General features: G+C 37.1%; 3 protein-coding genes and 1 pseudogene across 6 annotated transcripts; 2 read left to right on the top strand and 2 right to left on the bottom strand.

Annotated features, from left to right (window-relative positions):
- Position 1: 1 nt before the first annotated feature.
- VPS15 (protein kinase family protein / WD-40 repeat family protein) lies at positions 2–8,775 on the bottom strand. 3 transcript variants are annotated; one of them, XM_086586415.1, is made up of 12 exons: positions 8,672–8,775; positions 7,950–8,236; positions 7,737–7,859; positions 7,258–7,303; positions 7,007–7,167; positions 5,921–6,000; positions 4,769–4,874; positions 4,439–4,615; positions 1,149–4,358; positions 819–1,066; positions 637–736; positions 2–303 (listed from the first exon to the last, which is right to left on the bottom strand). In XM_086586415.1, exons 2-12 carry the CDS (start codon positions 8,220–8,222, stop codon positions 127–129), a joined length of 4,701 nt encoding a protein of 1,566 aa, XP_086442541.1. In that variant the 5' UTR covers positions 8,223–8,236; positions 8,672–8,775; the 3' UTR covers positions 2–126. The 3 variants fall into 3 exon arrangements, with proteins under 3 accessions (XP_086442541.1, XP_086442540.1, XP_086442542.1); XM_086586414.1 differs by having other exon boundaries at positions 7,950–8,268; positions 8,672–8,767; XM_086586416.1 differs by having other exon boundaries at positions 7,244–7,303; positions 8,672–8,732.
- A 5,934-nt stretch (positions 8,776–14,709) lies between these two features.
- On the top strand, positions 14,710–21,448 carry LOC147474279 (selenoprotein O). The gene is given in 9 exon segments (XM_086586465.1): positions 14,710–15,055; positions 15,912–16,021; positions 18,274–18,330; positions 18,432–18,676; positions 18,679–18,730; positions 19,028–19,275; positions 20,061–20,367; positions 20,484–20,757; positions 20,925–21,448. Coding segments are annotated over 9 exon segments (1,881 nt in total). The 5' UTR covers positions 14,710–14,722; the 3' UTR covers positions 21,180–21,448.
- Positions 21,449–22,058: 610 nt separating this feature from the next.
- Positions 22,059–26,037, top strand: LOC147474278 (protein EMSY-LIKE 3-like; annotated as a pseudogene). Its single transcript, XR_015210052.1, has 10 exons — positions 22,059–22,222; positions 22,918–23,127; positions 23,216–23,325; positions 23,444–23,678; positions 23,790–24,017; positions 24,097–24,165; positions 24,320–24,565; positions 25,107–25,175; positions 25,259–25,319; positions 25,570–26,037. The product of XR_015210052.1 is annotated as a protein EMSY-LIKE 3-like (transcript).
- Positions 26,038–26,135: 98 nt separating this feature from the next.
- On the bottom strand, positions 26,136–27,530 carry LOC147474277 (uncharacterized). The gene has a single exon (XM_086586466.1). It carries the CDS (start codon positions 27,401–27,403, stop codon positions 26,339–26,341), a length of 1,065 nt encoding a protein of 354 aa, XP_086442592.1. The 5' UTR covers positions 27,404–27,530; the 3' UTR covers positions 26,136–26,338.
- Between the last annotated feature and the right edge of the window lie 251 nt (positions 27,531–27,781).

Raw genomic sequence — 27,781 nt, 5'->3', positions numbered from 1 at the left:
ATTCACGAGTAACCTTTTCCACTATTAATTTATCTTTGGACTAAATTATGTACAGTTACATTTTTTACTGAATATAATTCGCACTAAGTATATACAGTGAGGTTCCTTTTTCTAATATGGGGGCTTCTACTTCCACACCTTGATAGCTCCATCTCTACCGCTTGATATTAGGAGCCTTTGGTTCAACTTGACAGAAGCGAGAGAGAGAATGGAGTCACGGTGACAACCTGCTGAATCACTAGCAGCAGCGGTAAGAAGCGCTTTTCCCGTTAACTTAGCTGCCTGAGGACGCCTACCTGTCTCCTGTTTTCAATGAAAAAATGGAAATCAGTAATCTTCAAGCATACTAAACTGTAGTGACCTGATCACCACCGACACTGGCAGAGTAGTTGCACCTTGCAACTGAAGCTTTTAAAAAAGAACAAAACAAAACAACATTCACATGAACAAATGGTATACGTGGTGCATTATCAAAAGTTTGAATAAATAACAGTCTAGAGTTCGAACAAATGATAGTCTAGGTACAATAATCAGGTAGGAACTTGCGGAACGAACTACATTCCTTTCTATACGTCAGGAAACTCAATATACTGTATTACAGGCTTAGAGCCAAAGCTTTGAAATAATTGTACAAACCTGCACCACTTGCACCCCAAAGCTCGACCTTGTCTCATAGAACTCTTCATTTTTCATTCCCTTCAATGAAGGCCCGCACACGCAATAACTACGATCAGGACTGAAAGTTGGCAAAATGGTTTAATTAGATCTAGGAGATAAAAGAACAAAGAAGAAGATGCAAACTCAGGGTTCGGAAAAACCTTAGATGATCCCAGCGGCGGATCCTCAAATCAGTTCCTCCGGTTAGCAAATCACCTCCAGGCAAGGGAAGGAATGAGCGAATACCAGGACGACGTGCTGGAGGTTCATTCAACTCATCAACTCGATATTTTGGATTCCTATTCCGTCTCAAATCTTGTTTGGAATTGGGTTTGCTGGAAGGCCTGGCCAAGGCCCATGGAAGTTCAGACATCTCAGTATCACCTTCGTTATTTGCCACTCGGAATACCTGCATGCAGTACAAAAGTGAGCACAGGCTATGACTCAGACAGGATCCAACTAGAGCAAATAAATTATTTTTCTATTTTAACCTGATGGCAGCTTCCATTCTCCGCATTCCAGAGGGAAACTTCATTACAACCTGCAGCAACATAAACCAGGGGCCTTGCTGTAGCAGACAGCGGCGAATTTGCAGGGGGAATGAATATACACAATTTCTCAATGGGGCATACCAGAGAATACGTCCATGAGTTTACAGGGAGAAGAAACCTCAAATCCCAAAGGGTAAGAACACCTCTGGAAGACCCAGAGACAAACCAATTCCCACAAGGACCTGTAACCAGAGACGAGATGTAACCCTCTTCAGGAACCGCTTGCAATGTCCATGTTGTTGAATTTGCTCTAGTATCCCAGAGATGAATCCCACAACTTTGGGTGCTGTACATGACCATCTGACTAGGGCATCCATCCGTAGAGTAGTTCAACAAGTTAAGAACAGAACCCTCCCCTACCTCCCTCTTTTTAATGTCTGCAACCCCTGAGTATTTCTCGACAACATTACCCAGCCCTCTGGAAATATAATCAACAGAGAACATGTGAATTGTTCCATCACTTGCTCCAACAACTACTTGAGAAGAGCCACGGAGCATTGCGGTACAAAGTGCCTGACTTCCTTGTAAAGGGTATGTCAGTCTTGACCTGAAAGAGATGTCCTTTTCCAGCTTTCTGGTATCCCAAACCTTGACTGTGGAATCATTAGAAGCACTGACAAAAAAGGAATGGTCGTTTGAGATGGCAATATCATTGACCGCAGACTGATGCTCCTGGAGATGTGCCACAAGCACCCCACGAGGTCTCCACCCTGATGTATCTGGTACTGATGATGGTCGGGCAAACGATGGCAATCCAGACACATCACTTCCTGAGGGTACATCTATAGATATGGTTGGAGTCCCTTTTCGAGCACCAGATATAGTCATGTCTTGGAACTTGCTTCCAATACTAGCACTTTGGCTGATTTCTCTACCCTCTACATCCTGTATGACTTTGTACAACTGCTTGGAGCCGCTACTGATGCTGAAGGATCCTGGAACCATCTTAGGTGCAGAACTAGCCAAACCGAATGATTTGTTAGACTGATCCATCCAAAGCATTGACGACGAACCAATTCCAATAGAATTCCCCTGTGATGAAGAATCAGATCCAGCAGAGGTAGCTCCTGCTGCTCGTTTGCCCATGCTAAAGGAGTACACAGGTATGCCTTCTGATGATCCATCACAAATAAAACTGGTTCCACCACTAACATGTGGGGAAATGAAGCCAGAGAACTGCAACTTCTCCGAGCTCAGAGTATCTCGAATGTCAAATGCACTTGAAGAATTGCGTAAGAAGCTCCCGACAGGTCTTAACTCAAAATCACCACCTTCCAGTAGACCTGGTTGCTGCGAGAAGCTATTAGCAGGTTTGTAATCCTGCAAAGCAGGTTCTCTGCCAGAGCGGCCCCTCATGGGGATTTCTCCCATTCCTCTCTTATACATATCCAAGGTCTCCTGTTGCTTAGAATCCATAAATGAATTATACCATATCTTTCTTTGTCTCTCCAACATGTCTGAACTCCTAGCATTTTCTAAGACTTGGTAGAACACCTGTCTTGAGACTGGAGGCTTAAGGCACGAAAGTAGTGACCTCTCTGAAGCTAAAGATGCCGGTTGTCTGCAAACGAAAGGGCGTATAACAGGAGCTAAATAAACATACGAGTCCACTGCCCCTAAATTCTCACTACTAGCTGCAATGAAAGCGGCAGCAAACCTTCTGACCCATTGACTGGGATAGCACAACAGCGGAAAAGAGCGTTCAATCATTTCAAGCAAAATCCTTTTCCGCAAGAAGCTACTTTTGCACAACAAGGCCAAGCATTCCAATGTGTTGACAATCACAGCCTCTGTTGTATCACTCAAGGCCTGCTCGATATAAGGAAGAAGATATTCCTCCACACTTCTTTGGCCCACAAAAAAGCAGACACACACAATTTTCCCAAAGAAAACAGCCCTTAGCTGCTCATCCCTGTCATTTAAAAAAGCAGGAAGAATGGGTAGAAGAAAGTCATTACTCTGTTTCTGCCCAAAAAAGCAACACAGGTTACCAATGTCTTCCAAAAGCGCTCGCCTAATATTCGGAGTTTGTTTTGGGCCCATCACCATTTCTTGAACAACTTCTGCTATGGCCTTCCTTAACTGTACAAGCTGCGCATCAATGCTCTCACTATGTAGCTGTCCTGATATCTCAACAGAGGGTGATGACGGTTTCTCCTCTAGTCTCAATTTATCAAGAGCACCCACCTCACTCAAGCTTTGTGACTGAATCAAGAATCTATATGCAGTTAGAGCTAGCTTAGATATGTTGCTAGCATAGCAAATTCTTACACTTTCTTCTGGGTCGTCTGGAAGCATAGAGAGCATTGGAAGAATGTATTCGGGGAAAATTTTGGCATCACTGGGAGGAAAATCCTTGACTAATGGCAGAATCTCACACAGTGTCTCCAACGCGGCAGAGCGTACTATAGCAGCTGGATCAGAGAGCATAGCAATAACATAGGGGAGAACACGCTGTAAACGATCTTCATCATCAATACACATGGAACAAAACTTCAGTAGGAGTACAGCTGCCCTTCTTAACTGTGGCAACTTAACACTTCGTATGCAGGAACACAACAGAGATGCAATCAAGACCATCCCTTTGCAGCTCATGTTGTGTTCTGGTACACCTAAAGAAAACATTTGTGAATCATCCAATTGGTTGCCATAATCAGACAGTAACAAGTCCAAGTCCTTCTGAATGATCTTCCCTAAAAACTCTTGCTCTCTTCCCTTAAATTGCTTAAAAATGTTTTTGAGAATCTCCCCTGGAGATTGATTGCTTGAGTGCCTACACTTTTGTGGACTAGAAGATTTCGCAGAAAAGCTGCCAAGAGAAGCCACAGGCACATTTTCAAGCACTGCTTTTGTTTTCGGACAATTAGTACTTTCCTCTACATCTCCAAGTAGCGTACTAATATCGCCAAGAAGTTGGAACTGCTTGCTGAAAGCATCCTTATCTAGCTCCAATTTCTTCCTGAAACAACCGTTTGGACGATTCAAACTTAGTCTTGCATTCTCCGGTCGTTGGCAAGGCTTGTCATCTATGGTATTGGATGATGTGCTTGATAAATTAATGATCTCCTCATTTGACTTGTTCATCTCCTCATTTGATTTGTTCATCATTTTCTTATGTAGATCATGGAAAGCGCTCTGTGCCACTGCAACCTACAGAACAGACTTCGCTAAGCACCACTGCATAATCATTTTTCATATGTTACCAAATCCAATTTGCAGAAGCACCTTACCCTTGTATCAGAATCAAGAGGAATCAAACAGGAAAAGAAATTATGAAGAAATGGAGAAAAGTAGCACGGAAACACAATGGTTTCATAGCTCTGCAAGTAGCTTTCAGCGGATAGCCGAGACTCTGGATCCAACTGAATCATATGAAGAATCATTTTGCGAACTCCAGAATCTGGAATCTACACACACAAAAAGTAATAATTATAACTTACAAATATGATGAGTTACAGTTCAAACATATCTACATAAAATATATACACACAAACTTGAGTGGCAAACACTAACAGAATGGTTATATTTAAAAAGGATAAAAAAAATACATATGAACCCACCTTCTCAAGGTGCTGACTAGGATCATATTGTCCTCTGCGATAGGCAAGCAGTTGTGATAGTTCAAATAGTGGTTGTCCCTCGAGGAAAAGCTCGGCAATAACACATCTGGACATGTAAGGTATGCAAGCTGGTAAGCACTTGGAACAATTGACACAATTCCGTAATTAGCTTAACCAGGTTTACCTATGATACACTTTACATCATAAAACTTACAACTTTAAAAGATAACACATCTGGACCTGTAAGGTATGCAAGCTGGTAAGCATTTGGAATTATTGAGACAATTCTGCAATTGGCTTAACCAGGTTTACCTAAGATACACTTTACATCTTGAAAATTAAAACTTTAAAACATACATGTCTGATGCCTCCACAAATACCAAGAAAGCATCCACAAGAGAAATCCTCAAAATACACTTCAATGACAAGTACTCCGAGTTTGACAGGACAATAAAACCTCGACAGAGTTTGTCCATGCAGGATCAGTTTTTTTTTCGGTAAAATGTCCAATATTTTAATACAGAATTTGACAGAGTAGATGGATCAGACATAATTAGCATAAAGAAAACCAAAGACAGCTAGAAAACTACAAGAGAACACAATCAACTACAATGCTACATACTTCCCGCCCTAGAACCCAAATTGAAAGAAATGACCAAATTATCATAATTGCAAGCGTACTTTCCCGTATGATTCAATTCAGTACATTACTTTTTTTCCTGTCAATTTAAATACGTATTTTTGGATCGTTTTCAAACAATACCGTTCTGTTGTAGAGTAAGTTGGTACAAGAAATGGTCACATTCCTTTTCTGAGACTTGGTCCCCCAATATTCTTTTAGAAACAACAATATGTTTCACTCTTAAAAGTGTAAAACTATGTCTAAAGAAAATGCATGAAAATTTATTAATAAAGCTACACATTTTACATGCCTTCAGTACAGTTTTCACTGAAAATTACCATTTACAAATATATGCAAACCATGCCTATATAAATTCACATAAATAAATTACCAAAGATCTTACTCTGACAGGGGGACAATCAGCATAATGACCAAAGAAGTAATTAAATCCCCAAAAATGCTTTATAAGCCATTATTTTATTTAACACAAGTGCTGCTCGGTATTAATGATTTGCTTAATTAAAGCTTACCCTACAGAGAAGATGTCCATAGAAGGACTTAAAGGCGCATCTGGTGCTACATACATCTCACTTCCATGCTCATAAAATCTCTGGAAAAGTAAAGGTGAATATTGTGAGTTGGATAATCTAGCATACTCTAGAAAGTAAGTTGCATTATCTATGTTTGTTATAACTGTAAAGAAGACAAGTAAAAAAATTTATTAAGACCTACAACAAATAAATAAATAACATAGAAGTTAAAGGAGGACATCAGATAATCACCACCTCATCAGTTATCAAATTGATCCAACTTATGGATAAAAAATTAATAGTAGAATGTTATTAATAGTAGAACAAAAAATTAATATTGCATGTCCTACTTAGAAATTCGTTATTTTATTTACTTTTTATGAAAATCAATTAGTCTGTTTACATTATATGAAAAAGTACTTACGAGTCCAAAAATACTACAATTTCATGGTATTGAAATCTATAATTCCATACCCACATTGGGCTCATACAATTTTCCAATAACGTTTTCTATAACTCTAACATTCCATAATAAATTTTGCATAACATACAAACAACCTATCTGACTTCTACATAATAGGAGAGGATCTGGAAGTGAAGAATCATGATCTAAAAGTTGTAGAAGCCAACCATACAAAGCCAAATTTGAACCAAACAAACTTACAATTTCCAGGCGTAATTGAAATTTGTTTAACACGCAAAATGCTAGCAAAACGTGGAATGCAATACCCACTCAAAAGTCTGAATGTAATGGACTTCATTTGTGTTGAAGTATTAGACAACACCATTGCTTTAATCTGGAGAGAAACTTTGTCTAGTAAAAATTGGTTCTCTTTTTCTAATTTTTTTAGTATTTGTTGCTTCTTTGTTTATTAAGTACTTGAGAACAATTTTTGAAATTTTTTCAATTTTTCCTGGTAAAATTATTTCCTGGGTAAAAGACAACAAAGCTGACATCCAAATAAGAGACACAACACTTTGCAGCCAGAAATAGTAAATGAGACCGATTTTTCTTTTTTTCTTGTCTGAGCTTTTGAATGCGTGCTAAAATGCAATAAAAGATAATGCAGCTAGAAACAAACCAACCTCTGGAGCAAGATAACACCTCCTCCTACCCCCAGTGTCAAAAAAAAATGAAAAATCGGAAGGGTCGTCATGAGGTATATAAGTCGGCTTAAATGATGCAAAATCAGCAAGGTAAAGCCAATTCCAAGAAGTGACCAATACATTCTCACACTTGATATCGCCTGTGAAAACCCAAACAATATGTCAAACAGATTTATAAAAACTCTTCTGTTCATAACAACATATGGAAAATATTACCATAGAAACCCCACCATGACAAACTCCATTCTCGTGGCTTTGTTTCACCGCATACAGTAACTGCAGATTCAAAATTCTTTGATTATATTCCAGAAATTTCTCTTATCTACTTAACCAAATAAGTTATTATATTTTATTTTACTTTAGAAAACAGTGCGTCTAAAGTGCTATATAGGATATACTCAGGGATACAGAGGGAAAAATTAACTTATTTTGACTTGGAGAGTAGAGTTTAGATCTTTTACCACATTGCACCATATACACTACTTATTTAGTTATGTTCTAAACTGCAGGACACACTTATTAAAAGCAATAGCTGGAAGAAAAGTCTAATAACGTATTCCAACATCAGATTTTTTACAATGTTTGGCAAGAGTAATGAGGATAGTGCAATGGGGTGGAAGTTGTGACTCTCAGGGGAATTAACTTCAGATTGCTCCTACAAAAACCATCCTTAATATAAAAAAAAAAAACGGGCAGGAAAATATGAAACCTGAAAAGCCAACCACCTCTTCTCGATGAGATTGAGGAAAGGGCGAGTACTCAGTCGATCGTGAAGATTGTTGAAAAAATATTGTCGCAGAAGATATGCTGCCTTATCCGTTTCAAGCCAATACTGTACAAGAAAATACAAAATGAACAATTAGATATAAGTCTCAATAAAACGACCATGGAAATTTACTAAAAAAAAGTCGGGTTTTACTACCTGGAAAGGCCAGACATGAGGGTTCTGAAGGGAACGAAATATTTCGCTGATTTGAAACAATCGCCGCTCATACTCTTTCAAATCAACAGAGTCACCACGTTTAAAGTAAACTTTAACAAGAACAAGACCTTCGTCGTGCTTACACTGTATACTCTTAAGAAAACGACCACGACCAAGAACCTCTTTAAGGACTAAATTGTAGGAAGAAGGAAGGTCATGGAGATAATACTCCGAAGCAGAAGCTTGTGTAGTCCTTGCAATCTTATTCCCCATAATAATAAATGGGCCTGTGCATTTTACAAATTATTCTAAATGCCACCTAAAAGAAAACAAATCATTCCTAGAATCAATAACAGTAAAAAAAACAAATCACAACAATATAAAAACAGGCCCCATGAATCGGCCCCATGAATCGTCATCATTCCATATATCGTTCCATAATAATAAATGGGCCTGTGCATTTTACAAATTATTCTAAATGCCACCTAAAAGAAAACAAACCATTCCTAGAATCAATAACAGTAAAAACAGTACAACAATATCAACGGCCCCATGAATCATCATCGTTCCATAACTTACATAAATTGACATCTAAGTTGTAGTACAGTGTTTGTTTCAATCTAAAAACACAAAAAATATGTACTTTCAATTCAATATTCATAAGACAACATCTTAATTTAACATTTTTACTATCAAAAGAAAACAAATTTAGAGAAACAAACCTCGGAAGAAGCCAAGAGCGAAGCGGGACGAATTTTAGGGAGAAAGAGAAGATACGAGTGTAATTTTTTTTATGTCTCTTTTAACGTATATATATATATATATATATATAACAGAATGACAGTATTGTCCCCATACTGCCAAGATAAGAGAATGAAGGCGTGTATGGAATTGTAGAGATTCCGATAGGATAGTTTTGGGAATTAGAAAATTCAGGACCTGAAATCTTGACTGAATTTCAATTTTCCTAGCCAAAATTCATAGCCTAAAAGGCATATATTTTATCGCAATGTTGTTTGGTGCAATTTAAAAAAACAATATGTTAATTTGTCATAGTAATCACATGGAAGCAAATAGTTTGTGGCAAATTTGTGTGTAAATTTATATTTATATATCTCTCCCCAAGTAAATTTTGCTATAAAAATATCAAACAGGCCGGTAAATAGTACGTGGCAAACATATGAATAGTGTTATTTGTTCTCATTGTTTTTAAAAATAAAACGTTCTATTTTAATTAGGTGGGGGCATTTATGTTATTTTTAGTTATTTGACTTGAAAATTAACGGTCAAACCAAGTTGATCGTGTGATTAGGAGGAAGACCCTAATTTCCTATCTAGTAGGAGGGAATCCTAATTGGCTCATCTAGTGGGGCCTAATACTAGTTCACCTTATTTTTTTTTTATTTTTTATTTTTTATCTTTAATATCAATATTAGTGAAATGTATTGAGAAGTCATGTGCACATTTGCTAGTTGGTTTAAACCATGATCACTTGCTAATTAAAGTATTTATTAAACTCAATCATTTATTGATCTATGTTAATAAGAAGATGAGGGGCAACTGGCAATGGGGTAGTATTTGTATAAACCCTATACCTTTTGGGAATGTTACACGACATGTCGTGTTGTGTTGCAATATTTTTTTTGGGTCCTCTTACACTCCGTTCCTAAGAGGGCACTCTCCGACCTTAGAAACCGGTTTGGGTTAAGAGAAAACCGTCCGATCCACAAAGAAATTAGAAAGGCATGCTCCATATAACGGGGTGACTAGTTATATTGGTTTTTTTGTTATATCGGTCAAGGGTTAGCAAAAACAGCTGGTTCACTAAAAAACCCTTTGTACTTTCCTCCACCAGAAAAAACCCACGCTACTTTCCTCTTCCCACGCCCTTCATCATATTCTCATAAAAAAACAAAAAACCCAACTTGTAATCGCGCCTTCATAATCTCTCACTTTTCATTTTTTGAATTAATAATAATAATAATAAGTTAGGTTTCGAGAGGTGGAATTCTTCATAGATTCATACTTTGCTTTTCATCATCAACTCTTTTCTATTTGTTACTCATCTCTTACATGTGCATAACTTTTTTTTTATTTAATTTTCATGATAATTTTTTTAGTGTGATTGTATATGTAGAATTGAAGTTACGTGATTTTGTTTTTGGTGAAACAGTTGAGCAAACGGATAAACTAGTTGTTGCAGTTGTGGATAAGTGTTTGAGTTTTCACTTTGTTTTTTAGAGAAATTGGATTTTGGTAGTGGTGATTTGAGTTTTCATGTATGCATCCACATTTATCTTAATAGGTTTACACATAAGGGCGAGTGAACTATGTATTGTTTAAAGGTGGGAATAGATATTATTAGCACCTTTCACTTCCAATTTGCAGATAAAGCCTTGGGGAGTTACCCCTCTCATTATAATTCCACAATAACATTTTTATCATAATATGTCTTTACCTGTAAAAAAAAATATTGGAGAAATTTTGCGACTTAGAGTAAGAAATGTAGAAGGATTTTGCCATTTTCATTTTGGGGCAAGGCTAATAGATTATTCATGGGATTGCTCCTCTGGCTTGGGTTTGTCCGGGTTCGTGTTGTAAGCAGGAAAGTAGTTGCATAAGATTTGATGTAAGCTTTATAATGGTTGGTTTATCTTTTGTGGGAGATCTTTGATTATGTTGCTTTCAATTTATAACGATTTTAATGCAATGAACATTCTCTAATATACAGTTTTGGAGATTAAGATGGACAGTTATTTCGAATGTGTGCCTATTATTTTTGTTGTGGTATCATTTAATCTAAAATAGTGAGAATTGGTATGTTTTATGGGATTTCCTAGTGACTATTAGAGGGCCATATAATTATCAATGTGTATAGATTGTTATTTCTTCAAGCGCATTATAGGGTGTGATGTACTATATATAAGTTACTCACTTTTGAAGTCATATGAATAGTTTTTTACCATGCTGCTAATTTTTAGTGTTATTTTACAGAATGATGTATTACAACTACTTAAATGGCATTGGTTGATGGAATGGATAAATGCTTTGAGGCGTAATACTAGTATAATTTAGCGAAAAGAGAAAGAATATTAATGATGTGCAATGGGTGTGCTAATTTTTTTATGATTGAGTTCAAGCTAGTTTTTCAGTGCAACGAGTTTTTTCGTGGGAAAATGACATCTCTTTATAATACTTATCGACCTAGCATTCATCGCTACTGGCTATGGGGTGTGAGGTTTTGATGTTTCATATTGTATCTGCGTAATCCCGTTTTTGCATTGTTTTAACTATTTTTGTTGTATTAGTCTATTCTAATTGCTAAGGAGATTTATATGATGTTGGAACATTAGAAAATTGAAATTCTTGAAAATGTAGAAGTGTCATTATCACCTTTATGATTGAGTTGATTGTTTTGTAGCAATGGCAATGACAAAGATAACCAGCATACAAGATAATGATCAGATGAAATTAAAATTGGTTAGTAATGAAGAACCTTTAAAAAATAAAAGAAAGCCCCCGACTGCTTCAAACCGAATGAATAACAAAAAAGTAGCAATGGATTATGAAAAAACCCATTGTGACGAGGTTGAAGCGAAAAATAGTGAAATTCGTATAGATGCCAATGAGACTGAGAATGTAGATGGTGGTAATAGTTCTCATCTTGTGGCTAGGGATGGTAGTGGTGACGATGTTGATGGTGAGGGTATGGAAGAAGATGTCGATGGTGACGGTATGGAAGAAGATGTTGATGGTAACGGTATAGAAAAAGATGTCGACAATGATGGTGAAAATGAAAGTAATGGTGATCAATCTAAGGAAATGGAGGAGGTCGGAGTGAATAAAAAAATAAAAGGTAAAACTCAAACTAAATATTGGAGGCTAACGAAGGCAAGTTTTGTGGTAGTCCTACGGACTCCTCCATTTTGTATGGTTATAAATGTTGCGTGGCTTGCGATATATGGATTGTAAAGGTAATTTAAATGCATTGATAATTAAGTATTTTGGTCTTTATAAACCACTAACTAATAGTTGTAATTTCATGTTGTTCGTCGTTTCCTTTTCATGAGTTCGTAATTCACGTTGTCTTTATTTCAGGAGCATGGTGTTATAAGGTGCATTCAACACTTATAACATTATTATAATTTTACTGCATAATTTAAAAGTGGTTTAAATCGGCTTTAGATCCCAGGAACAATTATAGATCATTCAAAATTAATGATATTTGCGAGCTTGCAAATAATTATTATCCGATGGATTTCACTGAACAAGAAAATTTTCATTTGAGATACCAGTTGCAAAACTATGAGAATGACATTCTCATACACTCTGAGTTTCAAAATTTGTCACCAATTTCCAAGTTGTGTTAAGTTTTGATAGAAACAGGAAAGTCAACAATTTATCATCTTATAGCACTACACTAGAATTCTGGAAATAGGACACATTCTAAGGACTATATACCCCGTCTCTAATTAAGAAGGAGAAATGTCGTCCTAAATTGTTTGGACCCGTCGTATTTGTTGTTTAGGTTGACTAAGATTGATTACAGGACATTAGTTATCGTCCCAAATTAGAGACAAGATTTATTGTCTTTCCCATTTTCGGTGACCGTCGCAGATGAATTTTCAGAGAGAAGGTGAGCCCAAAAAAAAAAATTCATTCTCTTTTAATAATTTCATCAAACACCTTAACACTCTCATCTTTTTTTCCCTACCTCAAATCTCAATGGCCATAGAAAACTCTCTTCCCACCAATCATAGTCCACATTCACCACCAACTTCTTCAACTTCAGTTGCTGCTATTGGGCAGTCAGTGATACCAATAGTAAACAAACTACAAGACATATTTGCACAACTAGGAAGTGCATCAACAATAGAACTACCACAAGTAGCTGTTGTTGGCTCACAAAGCAGTGGTAAATATAGCGTTCTAGAAGCTTTAGTTGGGAGAGAAGCACATTAAATACACATTAAAACCCAATCTGATTTAAATTTTCAGCCATATACACATTCAACATTATTATTATTTTTTCGATGCAATACTACTCATTATATATATAATCACCTACAGATAAACGGGGACACATAAATTGTCTTACATACACTTTGGAAGAGCAAAACTCCCCAACTGATGGTTAGCCCATCTAGCCAGTAAGTCTGCATCCTCATTTGAAATCCTACTTATCTAATTAAGAGTACATGAGTTGAAATCCAAAATAATAGAGTTTATGTAGGTCTTCATAGCTTCCAAAGACCATTTACATTCTGATCCTTGTACGTAGAAGCTTTATCACCTCCATGTCATCTCCCTCCAAAGCATAGTTATTGTATCTGAGATGTTTTGTCGAAAGAACTGCAACTTCAGCTGCTCTCATTTATGCATTTTCAGCCTCCTGAGCTTTGAATCTCCTAACAGCTGCTCCTATAATGACTCCTTCACTATTGCATGCTATCGATCCAGCTCCAGCCCATCCTGTGTCCTTGATAAAAGAAGCATCAAATCTAATTACAATGCACTCTATTTTGGAATTTTTGGAAACACCCTATCTATATTTTTAGCATAAGTACTAAAAGAAATTCGAGAGGTAGAGGAAACTTCTCTGTATGATAAATAGCATTTGTCAGCCAACACTTTGCTCTGTTTGATGATACGATCCTTATTTGCCTTTTTGTTTTCAAATTTGACCTCATTCTTGAAACTCTATATGTGTTGGAGTAAGTACATGATGTGAGTCCCAGCCAAACAAAGCTCTCACTATTATTGATGTTGCACCATGACAGGTACATGTCTAGCCTCTCCCTCAGACTTGATTACTGGTGATTGCTATTGATTCTCAATCCCACTTGAGAGCTAAACCAGACAACTCTAGTCCAGTCACAAGTGAAGAATAGATGCTCAGCAGTTTCTAGTTCTCTATTACAAAATGGGTAGGAGAAGTCACCCTTCATTTTTTTCCCCTACCAGCCTATCTCCCATAGACAGCACATACATATACATTTTCCAGATGAACATCTGTATATACGATGGCAGTGGAGCTGCCCAAAGTTGTTTTATAGCTCTGCAGTTGACACTTGAGTTTTGTCCCACTCCAGTTTTATTTGTATTCATAAACTCATAGGCAGACTTAACAGTTAGCCTCCCAAACTTTTCGAGAGCTCAAATCATTTTGTCAGCATAATCAGAGGCAGGTCTAAGGCCGAGTCTAATGGTATTCACTCTGCATCTCTAAAAATGGATTGTAATAGTATTTTAATGACAGAGAGTATGTTTTTGGCACCCAATGGTTTGGACATCCTACGCCACTTCAACTGGCACAGTTTGAAACCATCATACTTATTACCCCACTTCAATAATTTGGTAGGGACACATGTAATTCTACTTCATTTCAACCAATGTCGAATGCCATTTGATTTTTTTCAATTCCACTCAATTTCAATTGGCGCAGAACACACTCTCCATTCCGATAGAGAGTAAAAACCACCACTTCGCTCTCCACTTGTGAAGGAATAGAGAGCCATTGGACTCAACCTAACTATTATAACCTCTTCTATCCCAGTACCCGTAGTCGTAGTCATTGACGCTGCGGACACAGGGGTATATGGGAGGCATAGTTCTTACCCACTCCTTATGTGACACGTGGCGTGTTAAATCCGCATCATTATCCACATGGCAGACCCAAAAATATCCACGTCACAAAAGAATTTTTATTTTTTTTTTTGGAAAGTGCTAAATAGTCTTGGTGGAAAAACAGAGCATGTAGAAAACAAAAAAAAATGCTGTTTTTGTTAACTCATTTATCAACAACACCTCGTTCTTCTCCTCTCTCTCGAACTCCAACATCCATCTTTCCTTTCTTCTCTTCTCGCCCGCCGACACCAACACCACCTTTTTTTCCACCACGTTTGAATTCATCCTTTGTCTCAAAACCACATCTCTTCAAAACGATGGATAATATTTCTGCTGTGGATTCAGTCACTAATCACTTGAAAAACCAAACTCTTGGTAATGAAAATAAATTCAAATTGAAGCTTCAGGATCTTAATTGGGACCATTCTTTTGTTCAAGAGTTACCTGCTGATCCTAAAACCCATATCATGCCCAGAGAGGTAATAAAGATTTTTTTTTTTTTTTTTTTTTTTTTAAGTCTCATTTATTAGTTTTAATGTGTTGTGTATGTGGTATATGAAATTTGAGTGTTCTTTAAACTAGTAATATCAGTGATGGGATAAATTTCAGCTATGGGCTGTTTTTATTGCTGTAGTAAAATAGAGCCATCTAATTTGATAGACAACATGGGAAAGATTGGAACATGTTAAAAGACTAGTTATTCCTCTTTGGGCAATTACCTGGGCGGTTCCAATCGAATTAGATAAACCAGTCCACGTTCGCTTGACAGAACATGGCATACCTAACTGACCATTGCCTTGCCTCTTTTCTTTAGATGCTCAGCTGTGGATGTTCTCCTAGACATAGTACAAAATATCAGGATATGGGTATTTATCGATATTCAATTTCTAGATATGTATCGTGGATATATCCCCCTCTTTGGGGATATTTGACATTGTTTCACATGCAAATATCGTGGATATATCCAAAATATCGACAAATATCGTGGATATTTATTGATATATAGTGATACATTATTTATATTTATTTGAAATATAATGGTAAATATTAAATAAAATTGTTATATATACAAAATATCGCCAAATATCTCCACAAAATATCGCAAATATTGCAAATATTATCGAAATATAATTGATATTTGCAGTCGTATATATCTCTAAACATATCGTGATATTTAAATATCTTTTTATGAAATATGGATAGATATCCCCAAATATCGCGATATATCGGGATATTTTGTACTATGCTCCTAGATACTGAAAAAGAATTTAAATGAAGCTCTGGATTTGATAGGATATACATTAAATTTTGTGGTTGATGCCATTTGTTTTGCAGGTTCTTCACGCTTGTTATACAAAAGTGTCTCCTTCTGTTAAAGTGGAGAATCCTCAGCTCGTTGCTTGGTCAGAATCTGTTGCAGAGTTGCTCGATTTGGATCCTGAAGAGTGAGTATTTTTACCACGGTCCTGGTTGTTAATGTGCAGATGATGGAAAGAAATATCTTAAAATCTTCATAACTGCTGCAAGATGACAAACTCTTGGCAGGTTCATGTGTTCACATACTTGACTAACCGAAAATGAGATGTCTGGTCTTGTGAATACTATGTACTGCAGAGCTCCAAGCCTCCAACTAAGGATCTATACTCTGTTGTATCAGAGAGTAAAATGAGAAATGATCAAGTTTTGTTGTGGAAGGAGTGGAACAGGGTTTAGCATTTAACATATTGGCTCTTTTGAGTAGGTCACAAATACTTTTAGTTTGACTGATAAATAAAGTATTTAACTTTCGTCATTCTGTGCGCTTCTAAGCCTAGGAAGTAGGTTAGAGTACCAAGATCTTTCATGGAAAAAGATGAGTTAAGCTTTGAAAAGATGTAATCACAATAGGCCTGAGAGGTTCTTGTTATAAGAATATCATCTACATAGAAGAGGATAATGGTCATTGACTGCTGATGTTTTCTTATGAATAAGGATGAATCAGCTTTAGAAGGTGTGGGATCAAGAGATATAAGAGTTTGTGTTAACTTGGCAGACCATGGTCTGGGTGCTTGTTTATGACCATAAAGTGACTTCTTCAGTTGACAAACATGATAAGGTTTTGTAGGATCTGTGAAACCATGTGTCTGGATCATACATATGTGATTCCAGCTTTTGACCTGGTTTGCATGGGGTGATGAATGACATTGTTTTGTACTGAAGTGGGTACTGCAGAAGATTGAGTAGAAGAAATGTGTTGAGAAGTATAAATAGGAGCTTGAAGTGAGTTTGGCGAGGAATCTGATGTGTTAGAAACAAAGTTGTTATTGTTATAGTTTGACCTGTCAGTAGAAGAATTGTTTGTGGACTGATGTGTCAGAAGAACTTGATGGAGAATTTGAACGTGTAGGATTGTTTTGATTGTTATGTGCTGATGTATGAGAAAAATTTTGTTCAGGAAAAGAAGGAATATGAGAAGAGTTGTTGTTAGAAGGTAGATGTAGACTTGAATGATTAGAATGTGCATGATTATGAGAAGTACTGTCAGGTTTTGTAATCTGAGAAGTAGGACATGATGTAAAAAAAAGGGAGGATGTAAAGGAAGTATTGAAACGGGAGATGTCTGTGTATGTGAATAAGTTTGTATAGAACTATAGATGATATGTGTGAAGAGATTTGTGTTCTGAATGGAAACCCTCTCTCATTAAAAACATGTCTTGAGATGTAAACTCTACCATTGGTCATGTCAAGGCATCTATACCCTTTGTAGTTTAAACTATAACAAATAAAGACACAAGGTTTAGTTTTGAACTCAAGTCTGTGACGTGAATAAGGTTTAAGCCAAGGTAAACAGGTACATCCAAACACTTTTTGGGAAGAATAGTTAGGAATCTTATTAAACAACAACTGCCAAAGACTCTTGTTTTTGAGTTTTCTGGAGGTAAGTCTAGTAATGAGATGACTGCAGTGCTGAAAGATTCTAACCAATGCTGAGTAGGATTAAAGGGTTGTGCTAGAAGGGTTTTACCTGTCTCAACACTATGCCTATACTTCCTTTCTACCTCCCCGTTTTGCTCTGAGTGTAGGCACTCCATTCAGCAATGAGCACGTTAATCATGCCACTGTGGTTAACTATTAGAAGGTTTCACTAGAAGCCTATTTGTTATTCAAGTCACAGTGAAAATCGAGCAGTGAATTCTGCAGTTGTTCCACTTATGCATTTATAAAAACATGATTGCATGTTTCCTAGTATCCATTGTTTATTTATTTTGCAATTAAAGAGGAATGCTAGGAGGCAACTTACTTTGCAATTGTAAAATGTACTTTGTTGTGAAAATCTCAGTGGAAAAGTTGTATGTTTTAACTTTTAAGTGAGAGGCATGTATGCAACTCATGATGCAACTCAGCCTCCTAGCGTTCCTCTTTTCTTAGTGATCTGTTACTGCTGACATTCTTGACGTTTGTGACAATTCACTTACCTTTTATCTTGGTTTCGTAATATTGAATAGTATTGTTTTCTAAGTAGTTTTTATGACCGGATTTCCGGGACACGGATCTTTCAAAAGGATGCCTTATCTATGGTAGACACTTAAATTTCAACTGTACGCTGATTAGTGGATATCTTGTCTGGTGATAATCTGTTTTATCTGGGTAGTATAGTGCTAACAAGTTTGTTTGCCTGACCCTTGGAGCTAAAATTGAATTATTTTTGGTGTTTCAGATTTAAAAGGCCAGATTTTCCTCTTCTATTTTCAGGTGCACTGCCTTTGGTGGGCGGGTATGTATTAGTAACTTGCAAAACCTTTTTTATCCTACTTGTTTAGTACTTTTTTCCATTCACTTTTAGATATATTTCATATCAGCAACACACTTTGACAGGTCGCCATATGCTCAGTGTTATGGTGGTCATCAATTTGGCACGTGGGCCGGTCAGTTAGGTGATGGTCGTGCAATAACTCTAGGCGAGCTTCTCAATTCACGAGGTCAAAGGTGGGAACTGCAGCTTAAAGGTGCTGGTAAGACTCCTTACAGCCGATTTGCAGATGGCCTTGCCGTTTTGCGCAGTAGCATTCGTGAATTTCTTTGCAGTGAAGCAATGCATGGGTTGGGCATTCCAACAACCCGGCACTAAGTCTTGTAACGACAGGCAAATATGTCACCAGGGACATGTTCTACGAGTAAGTGCTAAAAAGTTTGCTTATCAGAAACTCTGATTATTTGCCTTCATTATTAGCGATTTTCACTCAAAGGTTATTAGTACAATAACTATGTGAAGGACCACAGTTTCCATTGATCTTTTGGGTAAATGTGCATCTGTTTATATTATTAGTATCATAATAAATTTATAATTACTAAATTTAGGGGCAATCATGGGGTAGTTGCTTGTATATTGCTTTAGTAGAGTTTAGTTATGTTGTCTATTCGAAATGACTTATTCACTTTGAACCTTGATATATGTAATGTGTTGTATGCAGTGGGAATCCAAAGGAAGAACCTGGTGCAATTGTTTGCAGAGTCGCTCAATCATTTTTGCGCTTTGGTTCATTCCAAATACATGCCTCTAGAGGCAAAGAAGATTTGGGTATAGTTCGTGTTTTAGCTGATTACACGATCCGGCATCATTTTCCCCATATAGAAGATATGAATAAGAGTGACAGCTTATCTTTTAAGACAGGGGAGGACAGCTCTCCGGTTGTGGATTTGACCTCAAATAAGTATGCAGGTAAATATTAAGTTTGAAGGGGTCTGTTTATGCATGTATGCCATAACTTTGCATTCCATAAATGGGCATGAAATTCTTGAGAAGTCCATGGAACAGAAAATTAGGATCCTGGCATTTGATTTTTGACCTTTGAAATAAGACCCTCCTCCCTTTTTGTGGGGTATCTATAAGACAAGTGCAGCTTTTCATCTAATTTAGGACAATCTCACTTACTCACACATCATAGAAACTATATCCACCCACATGACTAGATCTGGCGTTTCTATTTCATGTATATCTAACTAGACTGGAGTGAGGAAAAAGGGAAAAATCACATGCATGCTTGAGAAATAACTTTACTGGTTCATCTTTACTAATGAAGAACGAACTAGTTTTGGAAGAGAGAGATACGGAATTCTCAATTAGTAAAAAAGTGAAGATGAGAGAGAAAATTAAGACGAACAAGAACAATTGTAAGAAGAAGATGAAGATTTAGAGTCGAAAAGACAAAGAGAATAAAGAAATAGACTTGGAGAAATAAACTTCAATTCAATTGATCATAATGGTTGGTTCTACAAAACAATAGCGAAGCCATATTGAGATATAGTTCCTTGGACTAAAAGTAATTTGAAAATGGAAACCAATTCCTAATTTTACTAATACTAAATTAGGATAATGCTAGTTACCAAAATCATGATTCTTGTCCTACATCATTTACGCTTTAAGTTTGGTGGATATGAGATTTGGCAGTTGAGCCGTTTTTTTTGCTAAATGCATTTCTATCTTTTCTTCTCTGGAAATACCAGCTTGGGCCGTTGAGGTTGCTGAGCGTACCGCTTCCTTGGTTTCAAGCTGGCAGGGGGTTGGATTCACTCATGGCGTGCTGAACACTGACAATATGAGTGTGCTGGGTCTCACAATTGATTATGGTCCTTTTGGTTTCTTGGATGCGTTTGATCCAAGTTATACACCGAATACCACTGATCTTCCAGGTAGAAGATATTGCTTTGGAAACCAACCAGATATTGGTTTATGGAACATTGCACAGTTCACCTCAACTTTGTCAGCTGCCCACTTGATCAACACTGAGGAGGCAAATTATGCCATGGAAAGGTGCAACCCCTCTTCCTTTCTCCTTTGTTTATGCGTGTTTATCTTATTTTCTTAAGGGAAGCTGCTAGAATTTTTATGGATATTAATGATCGTGCCCACCTATTATTTTGTAACAGATATGGAGTTAAATTTATGGATGAGTACAAGTCTTTAATGACCAGAAAACTTGGCTTGTCAAAGTACAATAAACAGTTGATCAGTGAACTTCTGAACAACTTGTCTGTTGACAAAGTTGACTACACAAATTTCTTCCGCTTACTATCTAATATCAAGGCAGACCCTAGCACTCCAGAAGCAGAGCTGCTTGTTCCACTCAAAGCTGTATTACTGGATATGGGGAAGGAGCGGAAGGAGGCTTGGACTAGCTGGGTGCAAAGATATATACAAGAGGTACTTTATGTAGTCTGGCATTTAATATGCTCTCTTTTATCTTGTTTGCTGGCGAATTTATTGAATTGGATATAGTGTTTAATATTCAGCGATCCACTTCGAGTTCAGGCTGTATGTTAACCTTTTCCCCTTTCTGGTCTGAACTGATTAATTTTTGGGTATTGTAGATGGTTGAGAGCGGCATTTCAGATGAGCAGAGGAAGGTCGACATGAATTCCATAAACCCAAAATACATTCTCCGGAATTACCTTTGTCAGAGTGCTATAGACACAGCAGAACAAGGAGACAATGAAGAGGTTTGGAGGCTTCTGAAAGTCATGGAGCGGCCGTATGATGAGCAACCAGGGATGGAAAAATATGCTCGCTTGCCACCTGCATGGGCATATCGTCCTGGTGTGTGCATGCTGTCGTGTTCTTCTTAAAGAGAGGTCATGCTCAAGGCTTCAAAATGCAGACAGTGTAACTTTAGTTGTACATATTAGGTATATGACACAGCTTTTGAAACAAGTAGAGAAGTCATGTATCTTTTCTGTTTCCCTTCCCTACGGGTTCAGCATCTTGAAATTTGGAAATGTAGTAACTCACACAGTTACACTTCATATGGTTATGTACCATAACTGAGATAGGGATATTCTGAAACTGGTTTGAGGAATCGAACTTCCTGAAAGTTGATCAGAAAGTTTTGAAAATTTGCCCGTTGCTTCTTGTTACTTGTGAATGATTATGGATAACCATTGGAAATCTAGTGATCACAATCTCATACAATATTGAATGTCCTACTTCTTGACCATATAAAACCTACAAATTATCAACGATGAAAATCCGATTCTTGCATAGCTAGTAAATTCGTGGAAGTCAAAAATTCGGTACGAAAAAATTCGGTCATATTTTGTTTTATTATAAGTTTAGAAGGTAATATTTTGTCCAAATTGTAGTGTGTTTTTTTCATTTAAAAAATTAGGAACATTATTATTCGGCAATTATAAGCATGGATCATAGAATTCGAATATTAATTCTTAGGTTTGAAAGGTTCGCCTTATTATTCATATTATATTGAAAAACGTATATAATATGTATAAAACGGATTATTACTAGCTATGGATTCTTGACCATCATTTTGGACAAATTTATTTTCTCCATGTATCATGTATTTAGGACAAATAATTTTTCAAAAAAAAAAAAAAAAAAAAAAAAAAAAAAAAAAAAAAAAAAAAATTCCGATTGCCTTCTATCAAATGGAGCCTAAAAAACATTTGAAGTCCGCTCTAAAATTCGAGTTCAATAAAAAATTGTGCATTGCGTTTCTTCTAATAATAATAATCTCTTCTTCCAATTCCTCTCTAATCCCTCGTTTCGAACCATCATAAAAAAAGTTTCAATTGCCCACCTTCTACCCCAAATTTGTGCTATCTTAAACAACAATTTGAGAAATTCTGGTCTATGGAATATGAAGTAGACACCAGTGGTAAGTTTTTTTCGTCTAAAGTTTCGATTTTTATCAACATTTCATGATTTGCTACTTGTTTCTTTGGTTATTAGAGCATGGGTAACTTTTAGGCATTGTGTTTCTTCTTTATTTTGGTAATTGAGCTGGTAAAATTTTGTTGGTAGCTGATTTCTTAAGTAGAAGGAGATCAATTATGTTTGCTCCATGCTTTGTAAAGCAACACCACCTGCTTGTAAGTTATTAAAGAGTAGCAATTTTGATCTGCTGAGTCTCCCCTTTCCTACACACCTAAAAAAGGGGAAAAAATTATAGAATATGCAAAAAGGTATTCTCTTTTGTGTTGTTGGTTGGTAATGTAGAAATGGAAGTCACATTTTAGGTTAAATTATAGTGAACAATGTTTAGTGAGAAACGCGTGAGGGGGATATATTGTTTATCTTGATTACACTCCCAAGATGGAAATAGCGAAACACGAGTGTCTATGCTCCAAATCAGGGGAAGGCAAGTGTGGTGGACATTAGGATGCCATATTTGATGTAATAAATTACTAGCAAAGTGCTGTGTGCTTGTATGTGACAATAGTATATTTGTACCAGTTCAGCAAAAAAGAAAAAGCAAAAAAGGAGGGGAGACGGCTTAATTATTTAACATTCGTCTTTCCTTCACCAGATCTTTATTTTTCTTCTTCGACGATTCTTTGTGAAATACCTCAGGCACTGACGATGATCTTCCTCCATCACATCAAAATAGAGTTCAAAGAGGGGGGCGTGTAAGTGGAAGTGGAAGATCTGCTGCTATGGGTTCTGTCCCATACCCAAGGATGCATACTGATATGGAGAATCAAATTTATCATCTTGAACAAGAAGCTTACCGTGCAGTCCTGCTTGCCTTTTAAAGCTCAATCCGACACCACCATTACTTGGGTATATGTTATTTGCTTACATGCATACAGTTGTCAGGTACCTTGATGGAAACCCGAAGTGTCTGCTTCATGAATTACTTATTTTTCAGGAGAAGACAAGTTTGATGGCAGAACTAAGGAAGGAACTTAGAATATCAGAGGATGAACATAAAGCACTTCTAGGGCAGGTCGATGGCGATGACAATCTTCGTAGGATAAGGTATGATATGCTTCAAGAGAGCTTCAATGCTTTTCTGAGTCCCATCTTTGAGGTATACAGCAAAGTTTGGTCTGTTTTTAATTTTTAACCTGAAGCATCGTTTGCAAAATTCCTTCAGGGAGTGGCGGAAGTCAGGTGGGCACCAATCTGGCTCGCACAATACTGCTCAACCTGGTCATGATCCTGTACTTAGTCCTACTTTCTCAGCGTCCCGCAAGAAACAAAAGCTATCACAGTCGGTGCCTTCTCTTTCGTTGAATGCACCATCCTCTGTGTTGCATACACAGACAGTAGCTCCATCAATGTCAGTGGGAAAACGAGGGCCAGGAACGAAGGGGAGGAAGCCTAGTTCTGTGAGTTAAAGATACTAAATTAAGATTTCTTTCTATTTGTACAGTTGTGCTTACCGAAACAAAATTTGTAACAACTAACAGTCTTAATTCAATTTTTTTGTCCCCTTTCAGCAGAGTCATATATTGGCTGGTATCACCTCTGCAAAGTCAATGCCGTACCCATCTACAATTTCAAGTGAACGGGGCCAAGTTGCTCATCGAGTTTCTTCAGGTGCTCTTGTGACGAATGAGCCTGCTCAACCAGCAGGCTTTGATGCATCATTAATTGGGCGGAAAGTGTTCACAAGGTGGCCTGATGATAATAACTTCTATGAGGCTTTTATCACAGACTTCAAAGAGGTATATATTCCCATAATGTCAGTCGATTTATTTTCCTTTGTTTCAGTAATGTAGCTTACATTATTTTATTAATTGTCAGGGATTGTATGCTCTAGTCTATGATGCTAATACTCCAAATGAGGCAATTGAATGGGTAAATTTCAATGAGGTATGGCTTAACGTTCTCACCTGAACCATTCAATTCCATACAGACGCATTTCAATTTATTTTATTGGCATAGTTAATCTAACGTTGAAATTACGTCTGTGTGTGGACTGGTAAGCTGTGGTATAAATAATTATTTATTATGTTATAAATGATAGATTTCTCCCGAAGATATTCGTTGGGAAGGTGGGGACCCTGGGATCTTTAATCGAGGGGGGCGAGTTGGACCAGGCCATGGGATCAAGAAGTCTGTGGCCCATTCTGGAGCCCTTCCAGGTGTGAAAAGGGGAAGGGGGCGCCCGCCAAGTAAGTTGAAGAAGGATGTTCCACCATCACAAAATGGGACTGTTAAGAAGGCTTCAGATAATATCGAAATACTTCGCACAGATACACTAATCAAAGAGGTACGAGAAAGTAATTTAAAGTGGTTCTTGAATTTTGTTTTGTTAGTTTTTGGTTGTGCCAAACGCAAGTCTATACTGCAAACTTGTAAAGGGGTCGTTTGGAAACCATTATGATAATGCATTATATGACTAATAATCTATTACGGTTATCATAATTGTTTTTGAGTATAAAAAAAACTTGTTTGGTAGAGAATTTTAAAAACCATCATCTCATTCTCAAAATGAGATAATCAATTAAATCATAAACAAAAAAAACTAGCTTAAAGAATGAGAAACAAAAATTGTGGACCTTTTCTCTTCAAATGAGTTACCTTATTTTCATTTTTTTTTTTTTTTAGTAATTTTCTCTTTCCATATTTGTTCTAGTCATTAAATAAAAAATTGTTTTGTATTTGGTTGTTTGGTATCATTTCTTCCATAAAGGTTTAAGTCAAAATCATTTATGTGAAAATTGATTTTAAGAATAAAATTAGTTCTTACAATAATGGTTGCCAAACGGCCCCCAAGTAAATTATAGCTTCTATGTTTGGTTATGAAGCAGGTGGAGAAGATTTTTGGAGGAAGTCGTCCAGATCCTCTCGAGTTTGAGAAGGCCAAGAAAGCTCTCAAAGTAAGAATACCCTAGTTCCCAATCAGAAATATACTTAATTGTTTTTGTTAGCAAAAACAAACTTCATGCATATTTAATGACAGGAACAGGAGCAAGCGTTGGTTGATGCAATTGCAAGGCTTGCTGCTGCATCGGATGGTAGAGGTAGTGATTCATAATCATACAACCTTTTTTGTTACATTGATTTTGCATCTGCAGTTAGCTCCAAAGCTTATAATCACATATTGCTCTGTCAATAAGAGAAGAAGCATGTATACACAGTGCTCTTTTTCTTCTCAATTGGGAAGTCAGTATACTAGAATGGACTATCAAGTTCAGCAATTGCTAGGCAGAAGTTTGCCCGAGTATGTGAAGACCGAGTTTATATTCCTGTTGTATTTTTTCTTTGGACCAGATGAGGGTGAGCGTCCACTATCACTTGGACCATCAACACAGAGAGAACTGGGGTAAAGAAATCAGCGATATGGTGGGAACCAGTGCACAGCAAAGTAGGGGTAGATGGCTGGAGAACGTAGAGGTGAAGGTTATTACAATCAATGGGTAAGAGGAGGTAGAGTTACATGCAAGGACCAGCAAGATGGTGATGATGATGACCTCTGACTGAGTTTGGTCCAGCTTCTTTTGATTGAACATTTTGTATCATGCCATGTTCTTGTAAGTGCGTACCCTTATGGTGGGACATTAATGTTAATTGTTAGAATAGGATAACCGCTGGTCTGAAATTTGGATGAAGAAGGCCGTGATACATGTGTAAAATTATTTTGTGACTGTAAAAAGTGTGCCAGAAATTGCCTTTCTGATTGTTGCAGGTTGTGCGTGAACATCTGTCTATAATGAAACATCACACTCTTCAGTGCTAAAACCATGTGTTAAAGCATTTTCTTCTATTACAAAGAAAATTAAAATAGAGAATTAGTAACTCAATTATAAAGAGAACCAAGCATAACTGAACAAAAAGGATTTCTGAGCCGAACTGAATAATTTACAGAGTTCACCAAAAACACACAAATAAACTTCACTAACAAGTAACAACAAGATATGCTATATAAACATTCTCATCCAAAAACAAATGAAAACCACTCTACTCATTTTTAATGAACTAGTAGATTCAAGACTTAAGGAAAAGCTAAACAAAGACAATGATTTGGATGAACATCTGAGACTCATGTACCAGCAGCACTGCTCATCAACCCCTTCTTAACTTCCCCATTTGCATCCTCATCGGTCACTTTTCCAGGGAACCCACTGAAATCCGGCCCTCCCTTTCTTTCGCCACCACTGCGGCGTTCGCCTCTAAATTTCCTCGACTCCACATTCCCATTCCCAGCTAACAATCCCAACTTCCCAACACCAATTTCAGACCTCAGCTCATCAACAGCTCTCCTCAACAAACCATTTTCAGCATGAAGAACGTCCAACTGTCGCTTGACGCCTAAGCAAGCCTCCTCAACCTCAACCTCAACTCCCCTGTCATCCTTCTTCTTCTTCTTCTTCTTACTATCACCTCCTCCCGCCGCGTGTTCAATCGACAACTTATTCATCACAAGAAACGGAATCTTACTAAATGAAATTCCAGCCATTGGATAATTCTTAATTCCAGCACCATCCTCATTCTCTGCCGGCAGCCTAACCCCCCATCTAAATTTCACAACTGCATGATTCCTAATCGGCAACAACGTCTTTGCACTCACCTCAACCCCACTAACTAGTCCATCAACCACGTTACCAACCGTGTTACTCCAGACGCCATTCTCAGAAACCAATTTACCAGCATCAACAATAGATTCCGTTTCGATATTAACACCACCCTTCTCATCCGACTTCCCAATTTTCGTATTATTAATGAATACAGATTGAGACCCGGACGATTTTTTAACTGAAAAGTCACCAAATTGAGGATTGAACCTTAGAAAGAAACTAGGATTACCACGAGGAGAAATAAGATTAAATTCAGCACTCATAGATAAAGGGGCTGAAATAGGTGAACCAAAAGGACCAATACCAGTTTTGACAACAAGACTGAATGGGTTCCATGAATCGTTTGGTTTGTAAACTAGTTTTAAAGACGGGCCTGATTCAAAAAAAGTGGTGAGGTTTAAAGAAAGGTCTTTGGAATCTCCACAAGCTGAAAGGCCTGATTGGAATGGGAAACCTAATATGCTTAATGGGACTTTTACTCTCAAAAGTGGTGGCTTTTCTTCTTCTCTAAACTTTAGTGAGGCTTTCATCTTTCTTCTCTCTCTTTTTGAATAGGGAAAGATTGCTTCTTTTTACACAATGAGATTGTGAGATGATTCCGCCATGGTTTTGGCTGGATTGAGGGTGCTTTAGGTAATTTTGATGGTCTTGTGGGGTTTCTATTTTTGTTATGGTAATTTTAAACATTTTTGAAAGTTTAAATTTTAAATTTTTTTATTTTGGATAGATTCAATTTCTGCATACATTTGGCTTCTTCTGCAATAGGAAATGGCAAATGATAAGGAGAGATCATTCTCTCTAAATTTTGGAGAGATCAAGGCAAATAGCCATTGGATGGAGAAATTTTTTGATATCCTGGTTGATTATATCATCCAACGGCCGATTTGAACCAGTCTTGAATTTGATAT

This window comes from Coptis chinensis, unplaced genomic scaffold (genome assembly GCF_015680905.1).
Source record: "Coptis chinensis isolate HL-2020 unplaced genomic scaffold, ASM1568090v1 utg1029_pilon_pilon, whole genome shotgun sequence".
NCBI classification, from domain to species: Eukaryota; Viridiplantae; Streptophyta; class Magnoliopsida; order Ranunculales; family Ranunculaceae; genus Coptis; species Coptis chinensis.
This window is presented reverse-complemented; position numbering and strand designations above follow the sequence as displayed.